Below are 26,324 nucleotides of genomic sequence, written 5' to 3'. Positions count from 1 at the left end.
CCCTGCATCTCCGTTCTCTCATCTGTAGAGATAATCCAGTGTCTACCCCATCCACCTGCACTGCCCAGTATAGTAACCACTACCCATATATGCCTCTTTAAATTAAAACGAGTGAAATTAAATTTTTAATTTTTCCTTAGTCGTACCAGCAACACTTAAAGTGCTCAACAGCCACATGTGGTTTGTGGCTGCCATATTGGATATTGCAGTTCTAGAACATTCCGTCACCACAGAAAGTTCTATTCAACAGTTCTTTCCTAAACCATTATGAAGAATAAATGTGACAAGAAGCATGTGGCATTTAGGGCAGTGCCTGACATGTGGAAAGTTGTTGGTGAACATTAGGGACCCCTGGGATGATTATTACTGTGTTGGTACTGCCTGATGGCATGCTGTTGGTCAGGCACCATGCTAAGCTTTCCATACTGTTTCATTCAGTCCTCACCATCTGTTGGCCAAAAATGTGTTTTCATCTCCATTTGACATCTTCCCTTGGCACAAGCCCAGCTGCTCATTCATATGGGGTAGTAGGGATTTGAGCCATGTGCCTCTCCTGTCAGAGTACCCCCTGCAGCACCTACAGATCCTCTGGATCCCCATGAAGTTCTCATTTGGGGACACACTAGTGTGTGTGTTTTCTTAATGCATCTTATTTCAGGACCCGAAGTACCATCCTGGTCAGGTAGAGTGAGTTACCTTCAGCTAAAGTAAACATGTCTCCTTGAGATCTGGAGCATTCCCTTTCCCTCTCCCCCATGCCTCTGGGTCCAGTTCTCCTGGGGGTCCCCACAGGCCTGGCTTGTGGCTAGAACAGTTTCATCATGATTTGGGCCGTGAATTAATCAGATCTTGTGTCTCTATGGGCAACAGGATTCATGATTTCTTGAAGCGGGGAATATTAGGATCTCTTGGGGGTTTGAAAGCATATGTTTTTCTGTCTGTTGCTTTTAAGAAGAAGGGTGTTGTTTGGCTATGGATGAAGAAAAGAAGTGCTTCTCAATGAGGCACCTCCTTTTGTATTTATCATTTATTTTTACTCTTATTTAAAAAAGAGAGAGAGCATGATATTTTGTCCATTTGAGAGAAAAGGAAACAAAGTGTTTGTGGCCCTGGAATCATTTGGGAACTGTGGGAGGTGTGGTGTAAGGGCTTTTGAAACTGCCCGTGAGGAGGCATTCTGGTTTTTTTTATATTTATTTTTATTTTTTTTTATTTTGTTGTCTTAGCAGTTCAACCCAGTTAGGATAGAAGGTGGTTCTCCTAAATGCTGTGGGTCAGTCACAACTCGTTTCTTAGATGGAACCTGTACACATATTTGGGTTACTTGTTGGGACCGTCAGTGTGGGCACAGGGTCCCATTTTGACCAACACAGACACCGAGGGCCCTGGTGGGATTCCCTGACAGTCTCAGGTCCTTGCTGTGGCTATTGGCTGGGAGCTCCAGAATCTTCCTCTAGGCCTGGGTCTTCAGAGTAGACCCTGCCTGCAGCTGCCCCTAACCCCGCTCTTCAGGGCCTCTGGGAAGGGCTATGGCGAGTAAAGTCCCACCTCCCAGGAGGGCCTGGCTGTAGAACCAGACACACGGTGAATTAGTTCGGAGGACCAGGATGGGGAGGTCAGACCAGAGGCCAGCAGAGCTTCATGCAGGGCACAGCCAGGACTTAGGGGCAGACCCAGAGTTCTGTGAGCCTGGCCAGGAGGTAAGACCTGGAGAGTATGGCCCTACCTGAGGGGCTGCTGTTCTAGCTCCAGGAACATGGTCCAGCTAGACCAAATCTCTCCCTTTTTCCCCTCCACAAGAGAAGCAGGACATCCAGACTTTAAAAAAATGAGGGGCGCCTAGGTGACTTAGTTAAGTGTCTGTCTTAGCTCAGGTCATGATCACAGGGTCCTGGGATCGAGCCCCATGTCAGGCTCCCTACTCAGTGATGACTCTGCTATTCCCTTTGCCTCTGTGATCTCTCTCTCTCTCTCTCCCAAATAAATAAATAAATAAAATCTTTTAAAAAATGAAATTCTTCAACTTTTCACTGTGATAAGGTAATTAATGTATGAGAATTAAAAATGCTGCAGTGACTACAGTCAGTCCATGGGCTGAATTCAGCTTCTGCTGCCATGCCAGTTTGCTACTCTGCATTTAGCTGTCCAGGAGCAGGGGGCCTGGATGGTGATTTCAGGGGTACCCGACAGGAAGGCATAGAGGCCACCGCCCACCTGGGTCAGGGGTCTCCCAAGAGCAGATTTGAGGATTTGCTAAGAAGGTTTACAGGGCTAAGTAGTATATATCATGCTCCTGTCTGTGACTTGTCACAGTGAAAGGACATGAAACAAAGCACAGTCAGCAAGAGGAAAAGGGTCATGGGGTATCCTCTGGTACAAGCTTTCAAGAGTCCTCCCCAAGGGAGTCACATAGGATGTACTTCATCCCCCTGACAGTGAGCTACGATGACCTGTGTGCAGTGCTGTCCAGCATCTGGTTAGAGACTCAGCACCCAGGATTTTTGTGGGGAACTGGTCATGTGGATGTCCTCAGCCAAGCATGTACCCAAATCCCAGACCCCAGAAGGAAAGTAGGTGGTTGGCACAAACCACATGGTACAAACAATTTGGGCAAAGTGAGCCTCTTATCATTTAGGGAATGGTGGGACTCCTCCTCCCCAAGTTCTCAGATATCAGCCAAAGGGTAGCCTTGGAGGCAAGTTGCCTTTTCAGGAGGGTAGCCCCAGGCCTGCTCTTTTGACTTTTCTGTACCCCATCTAATAAACATTCCCTTCTTCACTTGACTCCAGGGCGCAATTGTCATTGCTCTGGAGGATCCATTTGTGCTTGCTGCTGGTGAATAGCTAGTCCTGGGAGGCAGGGACCAGCTAAACTCCGATGAGCTGCTGGCTGAGGGGCCAGTTTTGGTTTCTGACCCTGTCCCAAGGACAGGTTTGATGGAGGCAGAGGCACTGGAGGATCAGAGGCCTGGCATGTCTCTCTAGAACCAAGTCTGCCTTTTCACCAGCCACCCAGGGCTGGGCTGTCCAGGAGAAATTGGCACTGTGTTCATTCTCTAAGGTCAAGTTCCTGATCTTGGATTTCCCTGGGACCATGTTGAGGCTGGACTTGTCTGTGTGCATGCATGTATGCATCATTCATTCATTAATTCATCCCTCACTTGCTGAACTCCTAGTCTGTTCCAGGGCCTGAGTAATCAGACAAGACTCTTAGCCCCAGATCCCAGTCCCCTCCATCTCCAAATTTTAAGCCCTGCTTAAAGGGGAGGCCTCTAATGCTAGTCTGGCTCACTGAAACTTCCAGGGCAGGAACAAGTGCTTGGGGCCAGAGCTTCAAGTAGCTCCTTTGTTCCCCTCTTCTGGTCCCCCCATAGGATGGCTGTGCCCATCAGCATCACCAACCCCGACCTGCTCAGGCACAGCACCGAGCTCTTCATGGACAGCGGCTTCTCCCCACTGTGCCAGCGGATGGGGGCCATGGTCGCCTTCAGGAGATTTGAGGACTTCACAAGGTACCCAGAATGGCTCAGTCTCTCAGACACCCTGAGCAGAGGGGCCAAGCAGGTTTTCCCTGGCCCCCACTTGTTCATTTGTGTAGACTGTCTGACTGTGCACTTCCACACTGAGACTTTGAGAAAATTATTTTACCTCTCTGTGCCTTTGTTTTCCCATCTTTATGATGGGGATAAGAGAAGGATCTACTTTATAGGATCACTGGGAAAATTAAATGAGATAGTATATATTAAATATTGTATTTAAAATATAGTTGGGGCACCTGGGTGGCTCAGTTGGTTAAGTGTCTGCATTGGCTCAGGTCATGATTCTGGAGGTCCTGGGATTGAGCCCCGTCACACAGGGCTCCCTGTTCTGGGCTCCTGCTTGTGCACTCACTTGCTCTCTCTCAAATAAATAAAATCTTTTAAAAGATTTTTAAAAAACAAAGTATAGTTTAAGAAGGGAGGGGTGCTTGGTTGGCAATTCTTGACCTCAGGATTATGGGTTCAAGCCCCACATTGGGTGGGTGAGGAGCCTACTTAAAAAATAATAATAACAACAATAAAGTGTAGTTAAAGTAAAAATGACATGGTCAATCAATGTCAGTGATTAGTCCTGTCATTACTGGCCTTTGCCCCAACCTATTCCTCTGTGCATCATGCTTGGATTCTCTTGTTGTAACTTCACAACAGCCTTAGCTGATTTGGGGTTGGTGAGGTGTGAGGGTCTCCCAGCCTGAAACAGGGGGAGTCCAGCTGATGCCCCAGCATGCTGGACGCCCTTTCTTTTATTCATGATCTCAGATCACATAGGTTCCCTCTTCCCTTTTGGGAAAGACCCCATAGGCAGTGCCTTGGACCTGGTCAGGAACCATGTGAGCTCTGCATCAGATGAGCTTGTAGAGCAGTGGGTGGGAAGGAGGGAAGACCCAAGTCTCCCATGTGCCTGGAGATAAATCTTAACCTTTGACATCACGGGGCAGTAGCCCCTCATCCCTGCCTCTCCACCCTGCGCCCCTAGGAACTTTGACGAAGTCATCTCCTGCTTTGCCAATGTGCCCAGGGAAGCTCCCCTCTTCAGCAAGGCCTGTACTTCCCTATACTCTGAAGAAGACAGCAAGGTCAGTGTCAGAGCAGGGAGCATGCTGAGGAGGGTACAGGCTGGGGCCCCTGAGTCCTTCCACCACCTGCCTTTGTTTTGCTCTCCCAGAACCTCCGAGAAGAGCCCATTCACATCCTGAATGTGGCCCTCCAGTACGCGGATCACCTGGAAGACGAGCTGCTGGTTCCAATTTTCCGGACATTTGTGCAGTCCAAGGTATGCCGGGCATGCCTCTGGTCCTGAGTCACTGAAGGAGGAAGGAGGGGCTTGTGATGGAGAGGTGTCACATGTGCCTAAGTCCTGCTGTGTACTTCAGAGCCACAGACCTGGTCTCCCCTATTCCTTGGAGCTGGTAACCTTGGGCGGAAGTGGCTGAACTCGGTAGAGCCTTAGCTTCTCCCCCAGTAATACAGGGGCAACATTTCTTTCTTCCCAAGTGTTGTAACAATTAAAAAGACAAAGTATAGGAGTGCCTGAGTGACTAGGTTGAGCATATGAGTCTTGATTTCGGCTCAAGTCATGATCTCAGGGTGGTGAGATAGAGCTCTGCACTGGGCTCTGGGCTGGATGTGGAACCTGCCTAAGATTCTCCCTCTTCTCTGCCTCTCCCCGCCTCTACCATTATATCTCTAAAAAAAAAAAATACACATACACAATTGACCCTTGAACAAATGGTTTAAACTATGCAGGTGCACTCATATGCAGACTTTTTCCTGACAAATACAGTATAGTCCTGTAAGTGTATTTTCTCTTCCTTGTAATTTTCTTAATACTTCATTTTTATTGGCTTCCTTTATTGTAAGACTATGGTGTATAAACATATAAAATGCAAAAAGCATTGACTGTTCATGTTACTGGTAAGGTTTCTGGTCAATGGTAGAATATTCATAGTTAAGTTCTTGGGGAGTCAAAAGTTATACATGGATTTTTAGCTGTGCAGGAGGTGGGCACCCCTAATCCTCACATTGTTCAAGGGTCAACTGTACACCCACTTTGCCTGTGCAATGAATGATGAAATAAGGCAGTGTATATGCCACTTGGAGGACACATTCAGTGAAGAGTTTGGAGGGAATGTTTTTGTTGAGATAATGCAGAAAACTCAAAACCTTTAAAGAATTGCTTACACTGCTAGCCATCTATGTGAAGAGCTTGTTCTTAGAAATTACATGTGGCTGTTGCCAACATATATTCTCACCCTGGCAGCAGGGACAGTTGTGATATATGCTCAAGGACTTAACGTGCAAACAGATGTGGAGCAGCTTGACCAGGGGAGGTAGTCAAAACAGCAGGAAGGTACTTGGGCAGGTTACTTTACTTCTCTAATCCTTAGTTTTCCCTTCTGTAAAATGGGATGCTGAGATATCTAACTCCTAAATCAATCAAGTCTACCAGGCATGCCGTCTGTCTGTTAGTTCTCCTGAGTTGGTCTGAACTTGAAGAACACTTGGACATTTTCAGTTGTTGTTCGTCTATTTACCTGCACTTTGTTGCATTGGCCATATCAGCCAAGTGGGAGGGATGCCTCCTCTGACTTGGCATCCCTCAGAGGACGTGGCCTGGTGATTGGGGTTAGGAGATGGGGTGAGTGATGCTGAGTCATGGGTAACGCCTTGCAAGCTTAGGGACATTATTGTCTGTGATTTACTTAGACTTGATTTGATTAATCAACAATGTAATAATGTTCACTGTAGAAAATGTTTTAAGGTTCAGACAAATCTGAAAAGTAGGTTTTAAAACAAAACCCACACTGGGCAGCCCGGGTGGCTCAGCGGTTTAGCGCCGCCTTCAGCCCAGGGCCTGATCCTGGAGACCCGGGATCGAGTCCCACGTCGGGCTCCCTGCATGGAGCCTGCTTCTCCCTCTGCCTGCGTCTCTCTCTCTCTCTCTCTCTCTCTCTCTCTCTCTCTCATGAATAAATAAATAAAATATTCTTTAAAAATAAAAAAAATAAAACAAAATAAAACAAAACCCACACTGGATGTTATACTGTATGTTGGCAAATTATATTTAAATAAAATATTAAAAAGAGAAAGAGAAAAAACTCCTCACAGCCCTGCTATCTAGCCCTGAGATGAAATATTGGCATATTTCCCTCCAGCGGTGTCTTCTTGACATAGGTGATGTCCTTACTGGGTTTATACTTGGCATCCCATGGCATGGATAAGGTAACATTTGAGCTGTTGGAGCTCACCCTACCATTTAACCAAATCAAACAATGCTCATGATGGTTGGTGTTTCTTACCTGGAGAGAGCAATGGGAGGGATGCCAGACTTACCTAGGGAAAGTGTGGGCAGGGAAGACCCCTCACAGCATGGACGACTGTGCCATGGGTTCCCTGTGGCTGTGAAAGGGGAAGAAGTCACTCTCTAAATAACCTCGGAGGGTATCCATGAGCTAGAAATGATTAAACATATGTGCCTCTGTACAAGAGTATATAATATATAACATACCAAAGAGAGGAGACATAAAAGAATATACACCTGCTGGAGGAAAGAAAAGACTTTTAATATTATATATTAAGATAGTATTTTAAATCTTTTACATTAATAAGATACCTATGTATGTATTTTCCCACATACACACTCACATACATATGCAATCTCACACACATGCATGCATTCAACACACATCCTTAGTTGAGAACTAATGATTCAGGCTCCCCCTAACAGGATGGTTTTCCCACATAAAAACTCCCTTTATTTTGTGATTTATCCTGTTCTCTTTACAACTTATATTCCATTAAGTATTATTTTGTTTGTCTACTTATATCTTTCTGAAATGCACTAAGACTACTCTTTCCCCTAATAATTTTCCTTAACTTTATGGACAAGTTAGGCAATAACCATATTTTTTTGTCTTTTGGGTTTTTCTTTTCCCATAAGACGATATATGATAATGTTTATTTTGTTTAGGGATTAATTAAGAACAGTTTTGTACCTTTCTTGGGTATTTTCCTATTGCAGTTTAATCTATAGAAAATGTGTACAAATCATAAAGTATAGCCTGATGATTTTTCATAGTGGATTCCCCAGTGTAACCCGCATTCAGATAAAAAAAAAAAAAAAAAAGAATGTTCTCCTCTCTTTCTTGCCAGAGATAATTGACCACTACTGAGTTTTAACAACACAATCTCATCTATTCTCGAATTTTGTATAAATACAGTCATATAGTGTGCACTTTTTTGGTGCTTTTTTACTCATGTTTTTTTTAAAGATTCCATTTTTTGATAATCTCTACACCCAGTGTGGGACTCAAACTCACAAACCCCAAGAACAAGATTTGCATGCTCCACTGACTGAGCCAGCTAAGCCATCCCAGCTTGTCTTTTTTTTTTTTTTAATATAATGGTGACCTTCCCTCAATTTTATTAAAGATTTCATGAAATGCTAAAAAATGTATATATATATATGTATATATGTTTATGTATTTTCCAATATAACAGCTTTATTAAATGAAATTCATATATTATACCATCTCCCCATTGAAAATGTACAATTCAGTGCTTTTTGATCTATTCATACAGTGTGTAACCATCATTATAAATACATTTTAGAACATGTTCACCATCATCACCTACAAAAAGAAAACCTGTTAGCGATCATGTCCCATTTTCCCTCAACACAACACCTCCCCCTCTCCCCCGCCCTAGGCAACCATGAATCTATCTTCTGTCTCTTGTGGATCTGCCTATTCTAGATGTTTTCATATAAATGGAATCATGCAATATGAGGTCTTTTGTGACTGGTGTCTTTGACTCAGCATCATGTTTTCAAGATTCATCCATGTGGGAACTTAGTATTACTACTTTTTATTTCTTTTTATTGCTTTCTTTTTATTGCTAAATACTATTTCTTTTTATTGCTAAATACTATTCCATTATGTGTGGTTTTTTTTTGTTGTTGTTGTTTTTGTGTGTGTTTGGTTTCTAATGCAGAAAAACATCCTTGTGGATTATGGACTCCGAAGAATCACATTCCTGATTGCTCAAGAGGTCAGTGTGATTCTCAGTTCATCTGTGAGTCCTTAACATTCCTAAAGACTCAGTGCCATTGATTTGATGTTTACTCTGTAGATGGGGGTGGAAGAGAGCTATTGCTAAAAAAGAAGGTTTTGGGGCACCTGGGTGGTTCAGTTGGTTAAGCGTCTGCCTTCAGCTCAGAACATGATCTCGGGGTTCTGGGATTGAACCCCATATTGTGCTCCATGATCAGCGGGAGCCTGTTTCTTCTTCTGCCCGTCCCCTGCTCATGCTTGTCTCTCTCTCTAAATAAATAAATAAAATATTTTTTAAAAAATAAAAAAAGAAAAGGTTTTCCAAATAATTCATTCTAGAAGCAGATGGGATTATGGTTAAGAAAAATTCACTAACAAATATATCAGTATTTAAATGAGTCTTGGTTGATTTCATTGTTTTTTTGTATGGATTTCTTTTACAGAAAGAATTTCCCAAGTTTTTCACATTCAGAGCAAGAGACGAGGTATGACATAAAGCACTGATACTGTTCTTGCCTCTCTTTGATATTCAGGAAGAGTAATAGTCCCCAGTCCTTAAGGTACCCTTGTATTCCAGAACATGTATGTAACTTCTGTGTAGTCTCCAGCCTTCCTCTGGGATTATGTTTCCCTGTGAAGCTCAGACCCCATGCTTCCCATCCTTTCAGCCTTCACTCCGGTGTCTCCCTCATCTGAATCATTTTGTCCTCAGATGGCTCTCCCAACATCTTCTTCTTATGTTCTTGCTGGCCGGCTGCCTATTTTTATAAACAGAGTTTGATGGGAACACAGCCACACCTGCTTGATCTCCTATTGTGTGCTGCGGCTTTCTCATACAAGTGGCAGAGATGGCGTGGCTGTGACCAACCGTGTGGCTCACCAGCCTCACACGTTCCCTCTCTGGCCCTTTAAGAAAAGCTTTGCTGATCCCTATTTTAGAACAGGTGGGCCTATTCCCAACACAGACTCAAGACTCCATCCTCTTCAGTATCTTGTAGCTTAATTTATCTAAAACCTTTCATTTCTAGTTAAGACCCATCCTTCTGTTAGGGTCTTCATTTTCTCTCTGCTTCAGTCTCTAGCACTGTCTGTTGCTTTGGGGACCAGTTTCCATAGATAAAACTCGGATTAGTGACTTCTCGAGAGTTACTCTGTGTTGTGGCAGAGCAGAGGCCAGTTGTGCTGGCAGGTGCTGGCTACTAGGTAGGCTCACCCAGGAGCTGAGAAGCTCGTGCCAGCATGCAAGACTGGTGGTGCTTGCAGCTCCCCTCTGGACCTTCCCAAACCCCCGATCTCTGAGCCCTGGGGTTGTTCACAGGTGACGTGATGAAGGCTACCTCCCTGAGTGCTAAAGCCACAAACACCAGGGTTCTCTAAGACAGGGTGTGGACCAAACAGGCATTTGGCCCCCATGTCAAATTCAGTGTCTTGTCTGTGTGTCTGTCTTTGCTTTCTGGCTGGGCCAGTTTGCAGAAGATCGCATTTACCGACACCTGGAGCCTGCCCTGGCTTTCCAGCTGGAGCTCAGCCGGATGCGCAACTTTGATCTGACTGCTGTGCCCTGTGCCAACCACAAGATGCACCTTTACCTGGGCGCTGCCAAAGTGCAAGAAGGTGCAGAAGTGACAGACCACAGGTTCTTTATCCGCGCCATCATCAGGCACTCAGACCTTGTTACAAAGGTAAAATGCCACGGACTGTTTCTTTCTCCATCTGAGCTTTGTCACTTGTGTGCTGGCTTTCCCTTCACTGAGCCCCTGCTCTATGCTGGGGATCACGGGGTGCACTGGGCACACACAGCTATGCCCTTGGGACGCTCCAGTCTGGGGAGTATGGTGGGAGTGGACAGCAAAGTGGCTTCTTTGCGTGTCCCAGCTGGCAGCACACGTGGATGTTTCTTGTGTCACATGGATCTGTCTGCTTGAGAGGGAATTGAGAAGGTAGAAAGATACTGGTTTATTAAAGGAGTTTCTTGTAGTTGCTTATCATGTTTCATTTTCATTGTTTCTTGCATTCAGACAAGTGATTTATGATTGTACTGTGAACTTTTCAAACAATACTGAAAACTACTTTTAAAAATTAAGGAGGGGGATGCCTGGGTGGCTCAGTGGTTGTGTGTCTGCCTTCAGCTCAGGGCATGATCCCAGAGTCCAGGATCGAGTCTTGCATCGGGCTCCCCACAGGGAGCCTGCTTCTCCCTCTGCCTATGTCTCTGCCTCTGTGTGTGTGTGTGTGTGTGTCTCATGAATAAATAAATAAAATCTTTAAAAATCAGGAGAAAGACCCAGAATCCCACCACTCAGCAGGGGTCAGCCCTGTTGGTGACCCTTTCTAGGTATGATTGTGTACAAGGAGTTGCAGGTGTAATGCTACAGATGGGAGCTCAGGGTGGACAAACCAATTGGACATGATTTTACTGGTCAGTTCCTTGTACACCTCATCTTCCATATTAATGAAGATGGTCTACCTCATGCTTTGTCCTTTCTTGGATGTACTGTGTATGTAATGGTTTGGGGTTTTGTTTTGTTTTGTTTTGTTTTCCGAATCCTCTCCTGGTGGATGTTAAGCTAACATCAGTTTTTTTGCTACCTCATTCAACTAGATATTTTAATAAGTTTTGTTATTTTCAGGAACAGTAAGGACAACAGATCAGGAAACAGTTGCCCCTGAAAAGATTGTCACTCTCAGATCCCAAGAGGAGGGGGCACATCATACTGTGGGGCACCGTATAGGGAAGCACCAGGGTTGGTGGGAGGCAGGGGAAGAAAGGGAAATGTGTGTAAGAGTGTTGTGGTTTCTGCGGGAAGGAACAACCAGTGAGGCAGGATAGGCAGGCTTGGGATTGGCTCATCTAAATAATTTCAGTAGGTTCTTGAGCCAAGGGGCTGTCTCTAGTTGTCTGATACCTGGGCCTGGGGTGATTAGGGCAGGTGGATAGTGACCTGGAATATGAGAGCCCAAAGAAGAGGAGGTATGTGCTCTGGATTTCCTGGTTGGCATTTGAAAAGCATGCCTAGAGGGGAGTCATTTACCATCTCTAGAAGTTGGCCACCCTGGAAGGGGTAGTCCCTCCAGCGTCAGTATGGCCTCGTTGTCAGAGCATCACAATACAGAAAATAAAAGACATGGTGAATATGCTGGATAGCCTTTGACACGCTTTTACCTTCAGAGGCAGGGCTCTGCCCTTCTCACCTGGCACACTTTTTGGAGATGGGGCAATGCTTTCTGCTCCCTTCTGTGTGAGGTTCCGTTTCCAGCCTTGTGCCCCTCGCTCTTGCATCCATCTCCCTGACTTTGGCAGGAAGCTTCCTTCGAGTACTTGCAGAACGAGGGTGAGCGTCTGCTCCTGGAAGCCATGGATGAGCTGGAAGTGGCGTTCAACAACACTACCGTGCGTACAGACTGCAACCACATCTTCCTGAACTTCGTGCCCACCGTCATCATGGACCCTCTTAAGGTCTTGCCTCTGGGGATGCTCTGGGTTCAGCTTTCCCAGGGGCCTATGGCACTTTGTGCCTTGCTGCTTTGGGGTCTTGTCTCCTTGCATGCGAGACCTAAGTTCCAGGACACGTATGTGTGTATTTGAGCCTCAATTGTTGTGGGTGGACAACCTTCTATCATTTAATTCCAGGACCACATTTTTGCCACCACCCTTAGGATCACCCCTGTTCTGATGGTCACCCTATAGGCAGCACGCTCCACTTTTAGGATGGCACAAATGTCCAAAGTGTCTTGCAAGACAAAATTTTGTCCCTTATTCCCAGCTTTTTTGGGGACCGTATGTGGAAGGAAAAGGGAAAAAGAACCATTCTTCCATGGCTGGTTCTTCATGAGCGGACAGAGTTGATACTGGTGATTCTGGGATGAAAGAAGTCCTGGGTCATCAGCTTGGCATCTGTGGGGTGCAGAGGACCTGTGCTGATGTCCCAGCTTCACCAACCCACATGGTTCCCAGAAGAGAAAAATGCAAACCCTTGAGCTACGTGGTGGAGATAAAGATGATGTCATGTAGGCATACTAGCTCTGTTGCTTACCAGCCTCCGTTTCCTCATCTGTCACTGGAGTATAAAAATGCCAGCCTCTCTGAGTAATTATGAGGATGAAATGAGATAATGCTCTTGACATGCTTAGCATGGCACCTGTGGTTATTATTGGCTAATAGTTGTTGGATACGTACTATGTCCTGGGTATTTTGCATTCAGTGGATGTCATCATTTGCTTATTGTCAGTGCTAGAATTATTTATTACAAGTTTTTTATGGAACTAACCTTGAGATGGGAATTGCTGTGATTTGGGGCAGATTGAAGAGTCCGTGCGTTCCATGGTTATGCGCTATGGCAGCCGGCTGTGGAAACTCCGCGTGCTGCAGGCTGAGGTCAAGATCAACATCCGCCAGACCACCACTGGCAGGGCTGTTCCCATCCGCCTGTTCATCACCAATGAGTCGGGCTACTACCTGGACATCAGCCTCTACAAGGAAGTCACTGACCCCAGATCTGGAAATGTAAGGCTGGGGAGAGGGGAAGTGCCATAGAGATGCAAATCCAAGCAGAGGCATATCAAGTCTGCTCCTGAGAGCAAGACACAGACTGAAATATTTGGTGTCCGTCTTGCCTTGCCATACTGTATTGGGGTAGCTCCTCAGAGTTTGCAATAAACATGTAAGCTTCTGAATCCCAGTTGTTCATTCCCCTGGGAAAGAGAATCAATCTCAAATTTAATCCATTTTAGGACCATGTTTGGGAAAAGATGTGGAATGCTGTGGTTGATTGTAATGCAACTCCCAGGTTGGTTCACTTAAGAAAATGGGTATTTTCCCCCAACCATGGTTTTAGAACAGATGTTTGTAAACTGAATCAAATATCCAATTGACTTCCATTTTTAAATATATAACTCTTTAAATTATTAAAGACTCCCAGGAAGTTAGAAAAATAGTACAGAGGGGAAAAATATTGTGGAGAGTTCTCATGTACCCTTCACCCAACTTCTCCCAATGATGTCATCTTAGCATAACCACAGGACCTTGCCAAAGCAGGAAATTGGCAACAGTATAGTACTATTAATTCAAATGTAGACTTTATTCAGATCTCACCAGTTTTTGTACCCTCATGTTTGGTTTTGTGTGTGTGAAAAGTACTATGAGGGTCACATTTTTGGAACTATGCTCCTATACCTGCCACTGTCCCTTCTTGTTCTGCTTGTCCACAGTGGCAGAGGTAAGAAGATTAGCTCTCTGGGGCACTTACTTTGTCATGTGATGTGATATGCTTTCCTTACTTCCACCACACTTTCATTGAGGGAGGAGTAGGAGTAAATTGGACAGGACTATGCTTCTCTGAAAATTCCTTCCTTCACTCTGTTTTTCTTTCTTTTTTTCCAGATCATGTTTCATTCCTTTGGCAATAAACAGGGACCCCAGCATGGGATGCTGATCAACACTCCCTATGTCACCAAGGATCTGCTTCAGGCCAAGCGATTCCAGGCCCAGTCCCTGGGCACCACCTATGTCTACGACTTCCCCGAGATGTTCAGGCAGGCAAGTCCTACAGCTTTGCTGTGGCACCACCCTGGGTCCCCCTCAGGGACTCTACCAGCCCCACACTCCCTGCCCTTAGTTCCTCTTCTGAAGACCTCAGTCTGAAGAACGAAGTCTTCATGAAGAAAAAGAAATCAATATTGGGAATGCCTTCCTAGTATTTTTTTCTAAAATGAACCTACTTTCCTCCCAGTGATAAAAAGTAATATAATATAGAAACTTTGGAAAGTAAAGGAGCATGGAAAAAAAGAAAAAAGTGACTCATAGTTCCATGTCTTAAAGACACATTGATATTTTTATGTGTTTCTTTCTGGCCTTTTTTTTTTTTTTAAGATTTATTTATTTATTTCATAGAGAGAGCGAGAGAGCATGTGAGCTTGGGGAGGGGCAGAGACAGAACCTCAAGCAGACTTTGTGCTGAGTGCAGTGCCAGATGTGGGGCTCGATCTCACGACTCTGAGATCATGACCTGAGCCAAAATAAAGAGTTGGACACTTAACTGACTGACCCACCCAGGCACCCTTTCCTCTGGTCTTTTTAATGTTCATTTATTAAGTTCCTGCCACCTCCCAGGCACTATTCTAAGGGTAAGTAACCCATGAGGAAGAGGCAATCACTCATTGCCTTTGAGGAATTTTTAGTCTACTTTTAAAAAATAATGTCTTGTGTTTTTCTGATTAAAGTATACATTAGAAAATATAGAAAAATAGGAATCAGCATAAAATTCCACACTTATGTAATCTATTCACCATTGATGACTACAGTAACATTTTAGTGTTTCCTTGAAGTGTTGTTACTATGCCCTTTTTTTTTTTTTAATGTAGTAGGGCCTTCCAAGGAGACTGAACAGGCTAGCATTGGTGCCATGGATATCTGTTTACATCCCTTCCATTGCCTTATAAATGATGTTCATGAACCCATGACCAAGGACCTTACCCTGTAGACAGGAAGGCGTCAGTTCCCTTCAGGCATAGGCTAATTCCCTTTGTATACAAATTGTTTAGAGAGTAGAAAAAAACAAGGGAAATGCTGCTTCACTCATTTTATCAGGTTATTACTAGCTTAATATGTATTAAGATTAGAATATTAGGAGAAGGAAAATTGGTTGTCTCATTTATGAACATGAACATGAACATAAAAGTCATAAATAAAATATTAGTAAATGAAATCCAGTAATGATTTTCTTTAAATTGGACTAAGATTTATCCTGTAGCAGCTTATATGATTTGGTATTAAGAAGTCTATTAAAGTACCTTACCATACTAATAGATTAAGAAAAAATTAAAATTTTTTAATGGATGCAAAAAAGTATTTGAGAAGATCATATCTGTTTATAGTAAAAACTTTTAGTAAACTAAGAATAGAAGGGAATTTATCTTGATAAAAGATATTAATCTAAAGTCAATAGTACCTAATGGTGAAATGTTAGAAAGACAGATACAGGACAGAGATATCCATTATTATCATATCTATTAACATTTTTTTTACTGAAGTTTCTGGCCAATGCAATAGGATAAGAAAAAGAAATAAGTGTAAAGACTGAAATGCAAGAGAAAAAAAGCAAAATGGTGTTTTTGCAGATGATATAAATGTCTATATAAGAAATTAAAAACTCTTTAGAACCAATGAAATAATAAATCAGGATTGCTAGATACAAGATCAGTATACAAAACTTAACTGCATTCTCATAGACCAGCAGTAATAGTAAAATGTAGTTGGAAAAAAGTAAGATAAGCTACAAGGTTACATGTGAATAAATAAAAAACATACAGAACCTTTATGGAGGAAATTTGAAAACCCTATTGAGACACTTTAAGCCTAAATAAATGGAGGGGTATATTATGCCCAATGGAGGGGTATATATTGCCCATTGATGGGAAAATTCAATATTGTAAAGATATTAGTTCTGTCCAAATTAATACATTCCATATAATTCCAAAAATTTGTTGTGAAACTTAAAAATTCATATGGAAAAGCAAAAGCTTATGAATAACAAAAACAATATTGAAAAAGAACAGTCAAAAAGACTCATTTTAGCCAATGTCATTACTTGTTTTAAAGTAGCAGTATTCCCTACATTGTATTGTTGTAAGAGAGCTAGATAAATAGACCTGTAGAACAGTATAGAGCCTAAAATCAGACCCACTCATAAACAGAGCCTTTATAGAATGTAAAGGTGGGATTATGAATTGCGAATAAACTTCACTAAACGGTGTGGTGGTTCCCTCTTATCCATGGCTTCACTTTCCATAGTTTTAGTTACCTGTGCCCATCTGCAATCTAGAAGCAGATGATCCTCCTCCTGATGTATGTTCAGAAGTTCAGTGTTAGCCTAATGCTGTGTCACAATGCCTACATCATGCCCTTCACTTTATCTCATCATGTAGGCATTTTGTCATTGCACATTATCACAGGAAGAAGGGTGAATTTATTATAGTTTGAGAGAAAGACCATGTTAACTTTTATTGTGGTGTATTGTTATAATTGTTCTTTTATTATTGTTATAAATGCTACTATGCCTAATTTATAAATTAAACTTTATCATAGTTATGTATGTATAGAAAAAAAACCCATAGTATGTATAGGGTTCTGTATTGTCAGAGGTTTCAGGCATCTACTGGATGTCTTGGTGCATATCTCCTGTAGGTAAAGGAGGACTTATATCATTGGAAAAAATAAATTTTGATTTCTGCCTTATCTAGTATACAGAAATAAGCTTCAAGAGGATTAAAGTCACTTGGAGTCAATTAAAAGCTTAACTGTATAGGAAAAGACCCATAAACTTGACTCTATTAAAATTTTGAAGATCTTTATGTAAATAAGGAAAGATGAGCCCCGGATAGGGAGAATCTGTATCAATGCCTATTACCAGAAAGGGATTACAACTAGATTATCTAAAGAGCACTAATAAATCAATTAGAAAAAAAAAAAAACAAAAAAAACACAAAGGTATAAAAAATATGGGCAGGAGTTATCAACAGCAGGAAATTAGCAAAAAAAGAAACTTACATGGTCAAAAAACATATTCAAAGGTTCTCACCTTACAATAATCAGTGAAGTACAGGTCAATACCACAATACAATTTCATATCCAGCAGATGGATAAACATTAAAATATTTGACAAAACTAAGTATTGGCAAGTATATGGAGCAAAGCAGTTCTTACATCTTCTTACTTAGACTGTAAAGGGTTTTGAAAAATGAGAGAGCAATTTGATAATACTGAGTAAACTTGAAGCTTCACAAACCCTCTGACCCAGTGAGTCTGCTCCTAGGTACTCACCTGGTGAGACTCTCATCTGTTTATAAGAAGGAACCATCAGAATGTTCATTACAGGGGCATCTGGTGGCTCAGTTGGTTAAATACCTGACTTTAGCTCAGGTTATGATCTCAGGGTCCTGGGATGGAGCCCATCAGGCTCCCTGTTCAGCATGGAATCTGTCCAACTCTGCCCTCCCCCTGCTCTTTCTCTCTCTCTCTCAAATAAATAAATAAATAAATAAATTTTTTTAAAGTGCTCATTACAGCCTTATCATTAGTAGTGTAGTATTGGAAGCAGCTTAAATGTTCCTTGAAAGGGCAGCCTGGGTGGCTCAGCAGTTTAGCGCTGCCTTCGGCCCAGGGTGTGATCCTGGAGTCCTGGAATCGAGTCCCACATCGGGCTCCTTGCATGGAACCTGCTTCTCCCTCTGCCTGTGTCTGTGCCTCTCTCTCTCTCTCAATCTGTGTCTCTCATGAATAAATAAATAAAATCTTTTTAAAAAATGTTCCTTAAAAAGTGTTATGAATAAGTAAGCTGTGATCTGTTCATACGATGGAAACTGAATAGCAGAGAAAATGAACTAGAGTTAAATTTCTCAATATGTACAAATCTCTCAAACATACGGAGGAGCCAAAGGGGCAAGGTGTAGAAAGGTGTGTCCAGTGCGAGACCATTTATTTAAAGTTTAAGTTCTGTAGGAGCACCTGGCTGGCTCAATTGGAAGAACACACGACTGTTGGTCTCAGGGTTGTGGGTTCAAGCCCCATGTGAGGTGTAGAGACATAATTTAGACTTAATTTTTTTAAGATTTTATTTTTAAGTAATCTCTACACCCTACATTAGGGCTTGAACCCACAACCCTGAGATCAGGAGTTGCATGTTTTTCTGACTGAGCCAGCCAGGCACCCCCACATGTTTAAAATGTATGCATATATAATGAAAAATGTAAAAACATGCACAGGACTTGTAGACACTAAATTCAGGACAATGGTTTATCAGGCGTCGGGGAGGGAGGGGTACACCAGGGGCTTCAGTTGCATTTTTCTTATTCCTTTAAAAAATTCAAAAGCAACGATGGAGAAATTATGATTTGACAAAACCACACGATAAGTGCTTGGGTATTTATTATCCTGCATGTTTTTCTGTGTGCTTTGAATTGTTCATGATTTTAAAAAAGAAAGAAAGAACTAGAAAATGTGCCTCCCAAATGGGTACTTCAGGTTTTCTCTTTCTTTCCCCATCTCTAGGCTCTCTTTAAATTGTGGGGCACCCCGGACAAATACCCCAAAGACATCCTGACCTACACAGAGCTGGTGCTGGACCCTCAGGGTCAGCTAGTGGAGATGAACCGTCTCCCTGGAGGGAATGAGGTAAGAATGCTCCAGAGCCCCGACCCTGGCTGGAGTCACCCTTTCCAAAAATGTACCCCTGAAGACATAAATGGTTTTCCTTGTGCATCTGTCCTCTCGGCAGGTGGGCATGGTGGCCTTCAAAATGAGATTCAAGACCCCAGAGTATCCAGAAGGGCGGAACGTGATCGTCATCAGCAATGACATCACATTCCGCATTGGATCCTTTGGCATGGGAGAAGACCTCCTGTACTTGCGGGCGTCGGAGATGGCCCGGGCAGAGGGTATCCCCAAAATCTACCTTGCAGCCAACAGTGGGGCCTGTATTGGCCTTGCAGAGGAGATCAAGCACATATTCCAAGTGGCTTGGGTGGACCCAGGAGACCCCCACAAAGTACGTCTCGGAGCCAGCATGGTGGGGTGATGCGCCCCTGGGAGGGGACAGTGCCCACAAGAGGCTGGAAAGAATCTCAGTGCTCTTTGTATATCAAGCACAGATACCCGTACAGTGCATAAAAGGCATACAGTATATCAGTCTTAAAAATTTCACGGGAGGGAGTGGCAGTTAGGGAAAAAATGTCTAAAAAGGTACCTTTTTAGGAGATTAATAATGAAGAGATTTTTTAATTTTTTTAAATTTTTATTGGAGTTCAATTTGCCAACATATAGCATAACACCCAGTGCTCATCCTGCCAATGCCCCCTCAGTGCCTATCACCCAGCCACCCCAACTCCTCACCCACTTCCCCTTCCACTACCCCTTGTTCATTTCCCAGAGTTAGGTGTCTCTCATGTTTTGTCACCCTCACTGATATTTTCACTCATTTTCTCCTTTCCCTTTATTTCCTTTCACTAATTTTTATATTCCCCAGATGAATGAGACCATATAATGTTTGTCCTTTTCTGATTGACTTATTTCATTCAGCACAATACCCTCCAGGTCCCTCCACGTCGAAGCAAATGGTGGGTATTTGTCGTTTCTAATGGCTGAGTAATATTCCATTGTATACATAGACCACATCTTCTTTATCCATTCATGAAGAGATGTTTATAAACACTGAGCATCCCCTGGATGCAGTATACACTGAGGATGCAAAGGTGAATAAGATGTGTTCCCGGCCTCAGAGAATTCTTAGAAATCATCTGGGAGATGCAGAGACACTGGCCACAATAAAATGTACAATGGGGGCACTTGGGTGGCTCAGTCCATTAAGCATCTGCCTTCGGCTCAGGTCATGATCCCAAGGTCCTGGGATCCAGTCCCACATCAGGCTCCCTGCTCAGTGGGGAGCCTGATTCTCCCTGAACCTCTGCCTGCTGCTCCCCCTGCCTGTGCTCTTTCTCTCTCAAATAAATGAATAAAATCTTTTAAAATATAAAAACACACAAGAGAAAAGCACACATTTTGTGATGTGAAAATGCAGAGGACAGTTATTATTTGCAACCAGAGCATGCATTCTCAAAGTAGTGATATTGTCCTGCCAAAGGGAGCAGAAATCATTCTTTTCATGTAAAAAGCATATATACATTTGTACACACACACACACACACGTATGTGCACATATACATATGCCTACATACACATATAAACTTTATAATAAAATTTCGTGGAAGGAGCTGGCAATAAGGGGGAAAAAGAACAGATGCCTTAGGGAAACGGGGATGAAAAGGTGATTCGGGAACTGATTTAGAGCAGGAAAAACAGGAGGTTGTGGGTAAGGATAAGTGGAAAGAAAGTGCTTGGCACTAATCAGACCTTCAGTTTATAGCTATTATTAATATGGGATTAACGTCAGACACGTTAACTGTGCTGTTAACACATTGTTAACTTGTTATTAACATCCGCCCCTACAGTGTTAACAGTTTTTAAAAAAACAGTGGCTGTCTAATGCAGGGAACTGGATTCATAACCTCACTGGAGTATGTATATATATTTTTTAAGGGATTTAAATACTTGTACCTGACCCCCAAAGACTACACCACAATCAGCTCCCTGAACTCTGTCCATTGTAAACACATCGAGGAAGATGGAGAATCCAGGTAAGTAGTTTATCTGATAGCTCCTTCATTTGGCCTGTGGTCCATTTCAGCTACTAATGGAAGTCCTTGTCTTTGCCTCGGGGCTCATGGGTGATACTTTCAAATGTGATGGTGATGTTTGTACAGTGGGACCCTGAGCCTTCCAGACACTGATGACTAGGACACCTGAGGCTTTCTTCAGGGTGAGCCCATCCTTGCCACCCCTAAATGAGTCGTGGCTTTCACAAACATAGTACCACACACAGGAAGAATTAGACTGGATTCTCATGACGTCCCTGGAACAGCAGGCTCACATTTATGATCAAGTTAGCGAAGCTGACACAGCAGTGATTTGGCAAGCTGCTAGGTGTGGGCAGGGCGAGGATCTGCTCTGTGAGGAGGTCCAAAGCTACCAGCTCTCTTTTCTAGGGAATGTTGTGGGTTTTTTTTTTTTTTTTTTAAGTTGACAAAATCAGAATTTCCCAGGCTAGGTTTTCTGGGATATTAGTTGGTGATATGTTGGGGTGGTGGGGGTGGTGGTGAAAAACCGTTTCCATAGTCAAGTAAGTTGAGAAACTCTGGGTTTAAAATGGAATCTAGGGGATCCCTGGGTGGCTCAGCAGTTTAGTGCCTGCCTTCGACCCAGGGCAGGATCCTGGAGTCCCAGGATCGAGTCCCACATCAGGCTCCCTGCATGGAGCCTGCTTCTCCCTCTGCGTGTGTCTCTGCCTCTCTCTCTCTGTGTCTCTCATGAATAAATAAATAAAATCTTAAAAAAATAAAATGGGATCTAACAAGCATCTTTACTGCAGACCTTGTCAGAACATTTAATGGGGGTTAGGCTGCACAGTGTCTCACACTTCTCTGGCCATTGAATCTCAACTGATTGATTGTGAATTAAGCAGCTTTCCCCATCTCTCTGTAGACCAAACTCTATTCTAGATTGTTTATGGAGGCATGTAGGGTAGGGGTGACATTTTATTAGGACAGCCTCCAAATAGGCAGACATTTTTGGTTGGAAGGGTGATTATTGATGCTGCACTTGCCCTTCTAGAAACTTCAGGTCCAATTGTGAGTGTCTTAGACCCCTGCTTTCACTTCACCTCTGGCTGCTTTATCACCTCCTATTCCCTCACCTTGCTTGTCCCTCCTGCCCTGGGTCCTGAGGAAGTGCATCAGCATTGAATTTTTCTGGGCTAGAGCTCAATCTTGAACCTGTTTTTGGTTCCTGAAGGTATGTCATCACGGATATCATCGGGAAGGACAGTGGTGTGGGCGTGGAGAATCTCAGGGGCTCTGGTATGATTGCGGGGGAGTCCTCCCTGGCTTACGAAGAAATTGTCACCATCAGCTTGGTGAGTCTCCTATTTTCTCTCCTTTTCCTTTTCAATTTTCTCTTATAAAATCTTAAAAACTGTCACAGAAGTAAAGAGCCTCATGTGGTCATCATGCAGCTCCAGTGATTACCAACATGTAGCCATTCCTGTGTCTTCAATCCCTCTGCTCTCCTATCTGGGGGTATATATTTTTTAAAGATGTATTTATTTATTTGAGAGAGAGAGAGAGTAAGCAGTGGGGTAGTAGGGGCAGAGGGAGAAGGAGAGAGAAACTCAAGCAGACTCTGCGCTAAGCACCAAGCCAGATGTGGGGGTTGATCTCATGACTGTGAGATCATGACCTGTGCCAGAACTAAGAGTCAGAAACTTAACTGGCTGCACCACCCAAGCACCCCTATTTGGAGATATTTTAAAGCAAGGCCTCTATCCTGTCTTACCATCTGTGGATGCCCCAGTGTGGATCTTTACTAGATAAAGACTCCCACACGCACTACTTTTTTACTGAATCATAATGCTATTATTAACACCCATCAACATCAATGGCAATGCTTCAATATCCTTGAAACCTGGTTTACAGTTTTAACAACTATCTGGAAATATATCTTTTTATAGTTGATGTGTTTGCGTCATGGTCAAATCTCTTCTTATTTAAAAGGTATAAATATTTACATTAATAACGAAGCAGCAGAAAAAGAAATCAAGGAATGGATCCCAATTGCAATTGTAACCAAAACAATAAGATAACTAGGAATAAACTTAACTAAAGAGATTAAAGATCTATACTCTGAAAACTATACAATGCTTATGAAAGAAATTAAAGAGGACACAAAGAAATGAAAAAGCATTCCATGCTTATGGATTGGAAGAACAAACATTGTTAAAATGTCTATACTACTCAAAGCAATCTACATAGTTAATGCAATCCCTATCAAAGTACCACCAGCATTTTTCACGGAACTAGAACAAACAATCCCAAAATCTGTATGGAACCACAAAAGACCACTGAATAGCCAAGGCAATTCTGAAAAAAAAAAAAAAATTGGAGGCATTATGATTCCAGATTTCAAGCTATATTATAAAGCTGTAGTTGTCAAGACAGCATGGTAGTGGCACAAAAACAGGCACAGTGATCAGTGGAACAGAAGAGAGAACCCAGAAATGAACCCACAACTGTATGGTCAACTAATCTTTGACAAAGCAGGAAAGAATATCCAATGGAAAAAAGACTATCTCTTGAACAAATGGTATTGGGAAAACTAGACAGCAACATGCAGAAGAATGAAACTAGACCACTTCCTTATACTGTACACAAAAATAAATTCAAAATGGATGAAAGACCTAATGTGAGACAGGAATCCATCAAAATCCTAGAGGGGAACACAGTAGCAGCCTCTTTGACATTGGCCGTAGCAACTTTTTACTAGACATGTCACCAGCGGCAATGGACACAAAAGGAAAAATGAACTATTGGGACTTAATCAAGATAAAAAGCTTCTGCGGGCAGCCCCAGTGGCGCAGCGGTTTAGCGCCGCCTGCAGCCCGGGGTGTGATCCTGGAGACCCGGGATCGAGTCCCACGTCGGGCTCCCTGCATGGAGCCTGCTTCTCTCTCTGCCTGTGTCTCTGCCTCTCTTTCGCTCTCTCTGAATAAATAAATAAATAAATCTTTAAAAAAAAAAAAAAAAAGCTTCTGCAAAAGGAAGAAAACAATCAACAAAACTAAAAGGCAGCCTATAGAATGGGAGAAGATATTTGCAAATGATGTTATCTGGTAAAGGGTATCCAAAATCTATAAAGAACTTATCAAATTCAATACCCAAAGAAAACAAATAATCCAGATAAGAAATGGGCAGAAGGGATCCCTGGGTGGCGCAGCGGTTTGGCGCCTGCCTTTGGCCCAGGGCGCGATCCTGGAGACCCGGGATCGAATCCCACGTCGGGCTCCCGGTGCATGGAGCCTGCTTCTCCTTCTGCCTATGTCTCTGCCTCTCTCTCTCTCTCTCTCTCTGTGACTATCATAAATAAATAAAAATTAAAAAAATTAAAAAAAAAAAAAAGAAATGGGCAGAAGACACGAATAGACAATTTTCCAAAGAAGACATCAAGATCGCCAACAGACATAAGAAAAGATCCTCAATATCACTTACCATTAGGGAAATGCATATGCATTTTTGATAACAAAACTATAATGAGATATCACCTCACACTTGTCAGAATGTCTAAAATTAACAACACAAGAAACAACAGGTGTTGGTGAGGATGTGGAGAAAGGGAAACCCTTTTGCATTGTTGGTGGAAATGCAAACTGGTGCAGCCACTCTTGAGAACAGTATGGAGGTTCCTCAAAAAGTTATAAGTAGGGGATCCCTGGGTGGCTCAGCGGTTTAGCGCCTGCCTTTGGCCCAGGGCGCCATCCTGGAGTCCCAGGATTGAGTCCCACGTCGGGCTCCTGGCACGGAGCCTGCCTCTCTCTCTCTATGTCTATCATAAATAAATAAATAAGTCTATAAAAAAAAAGTTATAAGTAGAACTACCCTATGATCCAGCAATCGCACTATTGGGTATTTACTCAAAGGTACAAAAAATACATATTTGAAGGGGCACATGCACCCTGATGTGTATAGCAGCATTATCAACAATAGCCAAACTATGGAAAGAGCCCAGATGTCCATCAACTGATGAATGGATAAAGAAGATTGGTATATTTATCAGTAGAATATTACTCAGCCAACAAAAAGAATGAAATCATGCCATTTGGAATGATGTGGATGGAGCTAGAGTATATTATGCTAAGTAAAATAAGTCAGAGACAAATACCTTATGATCTCATTCGTGTCATTTAAGAAAGAAAACAGATGAACATATGGGAAGGGGAAAAGAAAAAAAGGAGAGAGGGAAACAAACCATAAGAGGCTCTTAATGATAGAGAACAAACAGGGTTGATGGAGGGAGGTGGGCGGGGATGGGCTACATGGGTGATGATTATGAAGGAGGGTACATTTATGTTGAGCACTGGGCGTTGTATGTAAGTAATGAATCACTGAACTCTACGTCAGAAACCAATATTGCACTGTATGTTAACTAACTAGAATTTAAATTTTTTAAAAAAGGTGCTGATTTAGGAGCATTTTTATCTGATTTTAATTGGTACTAAAGGAATATCTCCCCACTCCCTTCCTTGGCCTTTTCAGAAATATTTGCTGTTTCTAGTAGTACTACTACCCTTTCATGGTAGACTGTCATTTGAGACTTTATCTTTACATTCAGTGTTGGATTTTCAGTTTCCGAGGTGGAAAATGCTGGCCATGGTTGTCTTCCTTAGGCTTGTTTTCTAGATATCATTTATATAAATTTCATAATAAAAAATAAACCTTTAGGTATATCTTTCTTTTTATATGTTATATACATATTTTTATATATTCCAAAAACATTTTTATTTTAATATCTATAAACATACATACCTTTTTATATATTCTAAATGTTTTTTATATATTATATAAAATGTTTTTATATATTCTAAAATGTTTTATTTGAATCATATATAATTATATAGGTATCATATATAACTATATGTATCATATATATATAATTTTGAAATAGTGTACCACTCACCAGAAGTTACAGGAGAGTAGAGAGAGGTCCTCAGCCCCCTCACTCAGCTTCCCCCATGACAGTATCCTATGTAACCATGGTACATTATCAAAACCAGGACATTGACATTGTGGCACAGTGCCTTGACCTTGGTATAGACCTTACTCAGATTTCACCAGTCTTGCACTGGCTCCTAGACATCCTCTGGTTGTGTGAGAGGCTACCATGGCTCAGAAGAGCAACATATAAGAACCATGCCTTGGGGGTGCCTAGGGCTAAGCATCTGTCTTTGGCTCAGGTCTTGATCTCAGGGTCCTGGAATCAAGTCCCACGTGGGGCTCCTTACTCAGTGGGGTGTCTGCTTCTCCTTTTCCCTCTACTTTCTGCTCCCCCTGCTTATGCTCACTCTCTCTCTCTCTCGAATGAATGAATGAATGAATAAGTAAATAAATCCTTAAAAAAAAAAAAAACAGCTATGCGTTGGATGAAGCAAGAACCAGAACATTCCATGTCTGTCTGTCCTCAGAACACTCTTCTTAGTTAACCGCGTTCTTTCTGGAAGCCATGGTCAGGTAAGATCAAAGAACTGGCTTGTCCTTGTCCTGTTTGGTCACCAGTCAAGTTGCCAGCAGCCAAGCTATAG

General features: G+C 42.6%; 1 protein-coding gene across 5 annotated transcripts in view; it reads left to right on the top strand.

Annotated features, from left to right (window-relative positions):
* The window catches only part of ACACB (acetyl-CoA carboxylase beta), a 131,335-nt gene that overhangs the window by 90,915 nt on the left and 14,096 nt on the right, over window positions 1–26,324 (top strand). For all 5 annotated transcript variants that reach the window (XM_072802917.1, XM_072802918.1, XM_072802919.1 and 2 more), the window contains 13 exons: window positions 3,374–3,511; window positions 4,515–4,614; window positions 4,704–4,811; window positions 8,531–8,587; window positions 9,033–9,074; window positions 10,056–10,271; window positions 11,891–12,046; window positions 12,890–13,093; window positions 13,970–14,125; window positions 18,635–18,757; window positions 18,861–19,130; window positions 20,678–20,775; window positions 21,989–22,109. In XM_072802917.1, coding sequence (XP_072659018.1) covers window positions 3,374–3,511; window positions 4,515–4,614; window positions 4,704–4,811; window positions 8,531–8,587; window positions 9,033–9,074; window positions 10,056–10,271; window positions 11,891–12,046; window positions 12,890–13,093; window positions 13,970–14,125; window positions 18,635–18,757; window positions 18,861–19,130; window positions 20,678–20,775; window positions 21,989–22,109 — 1,789 coding nt within the window. The remainder of the gene's footprint in view (window positions 1–3,373; window positions 3,512–4,514; window positions 4,615–4,703; window positions 4,812–8,530; window positions 8,588–9,032; window positions 9,075–10,055; window positions 10,272–11,890; window positions 12,047–12,889; window positions 13,094–13,969; window positions 14,126–18,634; window positions 18,758–18,860; window positions 19,131–20,677; window positions 20,776–21,988; window positions 22,110–26,324) is intronic.

This window comes from Canis lupus, chromosome 27, assembly GCF_048164855.1.
Source record: "Canis lupus baileyi chromosome 27, mCanLup2.hap1, whole genome shotgun sequence".
Classification (NCBI taxonomy): Eukaryota; Metazoa; Chordata; class Mammalia; order Carnivora; family Canidae; genus Canis; species Canis lupus.
This window is presented reverse-complemented; position numbering and strand designations above follow the sequence as displayed.